Source organism: Drosophila subpulchrella, unplaced genomic scaffold (genome assembly GCF_014743375.2).
Source record: "Drosophila subpulchrella strain 33 F10 #4 breed RU33 unplaced genomic scaffold, RU_Dsub_v1.1 Primary Assembly Seq84, whole genome shotgun sequence".
Taxonomy (NCBI): Eukaryota; Metazoa; Arthropoda; class Insecta; order Diptera; family Drosophilidae; genus Drosophila; species Drosophila subpulchrella.
Window position 1 is genome coordinate 21,047 of NW_023665719.1, and position 3,935 is coordinate 24,981.

At 43.1% G+C, this 3,935-nt stretch overlaps 1 protein-coding gene across 3 annotated transcripts; it reads right to left on the bottom strand.

Moving 5' to 3' along the window:
• Window positions 1–201: 201 nt before the first annotated feature.
• LOC119562709 lies at window positions 202–3,718 on the bottom strand. Of its 3 annotated transcripts, XM_037875898.1 has the most exons (3): window positions 2,189–2,300; window positions 715–2,129; window positions 417–619 (listed from the first exon to the last, which is right to left on the bottom strand). In XM_037875898.1, the coding sequence occupies exons 2-3, from the start codon at window positions 2,065–2,067 to the stop codon at window positions 554–556; spliced, it is 1,419 nt and encodes a 472-aa protein (XP_037731826.1). In that variant the 5' UTR covers window positions 2,068–2,129; window positions 2,189–2,300; the 3' UTR covers window positions 417–553. The 3 variants fall into 3 exon arrangements, with proteins under 3 accessions (XP_037731825.1, XP_037731824.1, XP_037731826.1); XM_037875897.1 differs by lacking the exon at window positions 2,189–2,300 and adding an exon at window positions 3,631–3,718 and having other exon boundaries at window positions 202–2,129; XM_037875896.1 differs by having other exon boundaries at window positions 202–2,129.
• Between the last annotated feature and the right edge of the window lie 217 nt (window positions 3,719–3,935).

Consider the following 3,935-nt stretch of genomic DNA (forward strand, 5'->3'; position numbering starts at 1 on the left):
GTCCTTAGAATCTGCATGCTTGATCATGATTTCTATGAGTAACGGACAGACAGACAGGTCTCCGCTGGTGATTCTAGTCAAGAATATAAATACTTTATAGGCTCAGAAACGCAATAATCTACCTGATTCATAATTTCTGACGAAAATAAAATACCCTTTTTTTAAGATAAATTAAACTTTATTCATTTTCAAATAAAGGGGCTACAACTGCTGCAAGTATCTGTGCCTTTGTGAGACGCGGCCGATGGAGCGATGGGTGAGCCGCTTGCGTTTGTCGGGCCTTAGAAGACTGGCGGCCTTGCTTAGGATGTCCGAAATCTCAGGGGTGGAATCTTCGGCCTCTGATGCTGGGAGGGATGTGGTCACCTCCTTATTATCTTCATGAGAGTCTTCATCCTCGAAACTCTCCTGGTGCGTGCCCAAAATGGGATTAGGGTGTTCTGAGGTAAAAGGCGTCGGAGTGCTACTAGAAAAGTCCAGCTTCTCTGATCTTACGGTGTACGCTTTAGAATGTGGTGCTGCTTCTGTGGTCGAACTGATTTCATCGCTCTGCTTAAAATTGAGTACCCGCTGAAAGAGATTGGGCGCTGGAACATTGGGAGCCGGCGCTCCTAGGATTCTGTTAAAGGGATTAAAAGGGTTAGCGGCTCCAAATTGGCCAAAAGGGTTAAAACCCATGCCGAATTGCAATCCCATGCCGAAGGGGCCACCCACCTGGTGTTCCATGTCATATTCCTCGGTTCCTATCTGATTCATGCCAAAGGGACTTCCAAACTGGCTACCCAATCCAAAGCCACCTCCAAAAGGACTTACCATAGGACCCTTATCAAGACCAAAGGGAATTGCCTTGGTTTTACTTCTTACTATTCCAGGTGGGGTTCTCGGCAGAGCGATGTAGGGCGTCGGCTGCCGTTGCCCGTAGCAAGGCATGGTTATAATAACTGGCTGCAAATTTGGACAGGAGGTTCTGAGGCTCACCCCGATATTTGGCTGCGTTAGGCATTGAAAAGGGGGTACTGAGGCACTATGTCCACTGCAGTGTTGGTTGGGGTCAGCTGAAAGCTCAGCTTGAGAGTATGTTGAAGGCGGAGATGACAGCGTTGCTGGAGCAGAAGCTCCTGGGTATTGACTATCAAAATGACTGTATCCAGACGCCATTTTACCTATCGGTTCTAATGGAACAGAAACCGGTTGGTTATCAGCTGGTGCCATGGCTCCCGCGCTTGTCAAACTACTGTAAAAAGCTTTCATAACCGGATCATTTTCGGGTCCCTGCGTATGTGACAGAGACACCCACATCAACTGATCCTCAGGATAGGGCTGGTTTTCTGGTCTGCACAGTTCTTGGTTGAGCTCGTCCTGCTGAAACCCCAAATTCGGCACGGCCAGCACATCGCCTTTGAAATTAAATTGATGCCGACTGTGCCCGACCATTTCCTTATTGTTTGGGTGGTTCGAAGACCTCGCAGGTCCAGTTGAAATTCCTGGTGAAGCTACTGGCGGGCTGTCCACAGACGAAGGGGCAGCCAAGTGGCTTCCGTAGAATCTTGAATGGGCGTGGGGCTGGTGCTGCTGAGGAAGATGGGGATAGTGGGGCTTCTTCTGATATGACGTGGAACCTGCTGGCTGGTCCTGTTGAATGTGATCTTCTGAGACTGCCTGGTGTGAAGTTGACCCAACTTCTAAGGCGGGAACCGATGGAAAGTTGTGAACGGAATCATGTTGTATGGCGTAATGCGAGTTTATAGCTGGCGAAAGTCCTGGGTTGGGTCCCCGGCACATATAGAAGGGCTCCCCCTGACCGCCTTGGTTCCTAACCTTCACACAATTTTGCCCATTCTCGCCACCAAAGTTGGCACCCCGGCACATATAATAAGGCTCATCCTGTGAACCACCTGGCGTAATCTCCGCGCAGATCGTAGTCATGGTCCGCTTGCTGCGATGTAGCAGCCCAACAGAAATTGGGCTGTCTTCTTGCCCAACTCCAGTTGTACCTGGAGGTACCAATAGCGCGATGGCCAGACATAACAGGAACAGCAGTTTCACGGTCTGTGGATAAGTACCCATGCTTATTTTCCCTTTATAACTTCCGACTGTGGGTGGGTGGCGCTTTTATAGTCTTGAACTGTCTGTTAGGAAGGGAACCCATTAGAGCTACTCATGTAGCCAACCAACGTAACCAAATTACCAAACTTAGTTCTTCGAAGCAATCTTTTGTAATTTCTTCTCTTGCCTGATTTATGTTTTCTCTTTTTTTGGTCTGGAAATTTGAGTTTTTTCGCTTGAAACTCGTATCAATGAATAAAAACTATGCAGAGAACATTTTCGATCGAAAGCATTCACTTTATCCCCACTCTATCGTACTTTGAATAATTTAATGGGTTATATACACTTGTTCTCGACGAAAATACAAAGTATTTTGATTTTTTGAAATGTAATTTTTAAGCCAAAAAACATATTTTTAAATCTAAAAAATAATCGATATTTAAAAAAAATCCATTCTTAATATTTAAATAAGCTGAAGGTTCTTAGCTTACTAAAATATTTTGGATGGATTTTTGTGTTTGTGTCGTGTCTTTCGCAACACAATTGAAAGCGAATTAGCATACAAAACGTATTCTTATACCCGTTACTCGTAAAAAAAAAGGGTAATTAAAAAAAAAAATTAAAGGGTAAATTAGCATACAAAACGTATTCTTATACCCGTTACTCGTAAAATAAAAGGGTATACTAGATTCGTCGGAAAGTATGTAACAGGCAGAAGGAAGCGTTTCCGACCCCATAAAGTATATATTTTGTTGATATGGATCACTAGCCGAGTCGATCTAGCCATGTCCGTCTGTCAGGATGAACGCTGAGATCTCGGAAACTATAGGCTATTGAGATTTGGCGTTCAGATTCATGAGCTTCTTACGCAGCGCAAGTTTGTTTCAACAGCGTGCCACGCCCACTCTAACGCCTACAAACCGCCCAAAAATGTGTCTCCTATGGTTTTGATGCTAGAATAAAAATTTTAACCACGCCCACTTTAACGCCCACAAACCGCCCACAAGCTATGAACGTGGATATCTCGGAAACTATCAATGATAGAGAATTGGGATCTCAGGTTTAGATTCCGTAGCCTTGTACGAACGGCAAGTTTGTTATGCGAACATGCCACGCCCACTCTAACGCCCACAAACCGTCCAAGCCTGTGGCGCCCACAAATTTCATGCTAGATAAAAAATTTTAACAGAAATGTATTGGTCTCGTCAATACCTATCGATTTATCCAAAAAAATTTGCCACGCCCAATCTAACGCCCATAACGCTTAAGTCTATCTACCGCCTGTAGGTGGCGCATTTCAATCTCGCCTTGCTGCTTGCATGTCTTCATTTCCCTTTGGTCCCTTTAGCTGAGTAACGGGTATCTGATAGTCGAGGTACTCGACTATAGCGTTCTTCCCTGTTTTTCTATAAAAATTAAGATTTGATATTAAACTACTTCTCTAAAAAAAGAAGTAAGAAAAAAATACCTATGTATTACCCCCTTTTAGGAGCTTTTCCGTAAGAATTCTTTGTATATGACGTAAGTGGTATTTATTGTGGTAATATTGTATACTTTTTTTTTGCAATAATTTTGTATACGTACGTTAACAGTAATGAGCCATATTTTTAACTCGCAAAAATTATTTTTTCTTGATATAAAGTATTTGTTTATGGATTACTATATCTTATAACACCGGTGATAATAAATAACTATTTACAGGTTTAACAGAGCATATAAATACATTCTATAGTATACTGATAAATGTTCGATAGCCTTTCATTTTATTTTGGCGTACTGGACAGTTCAACAAACTCCTAAGGTTTCGGACAATTTTCGAATAGTCAGCAGTTTAGTAGAGTGTGTGGACACATGTCACACAACTGTTTGGAAAGTGCTCAACAATCTAA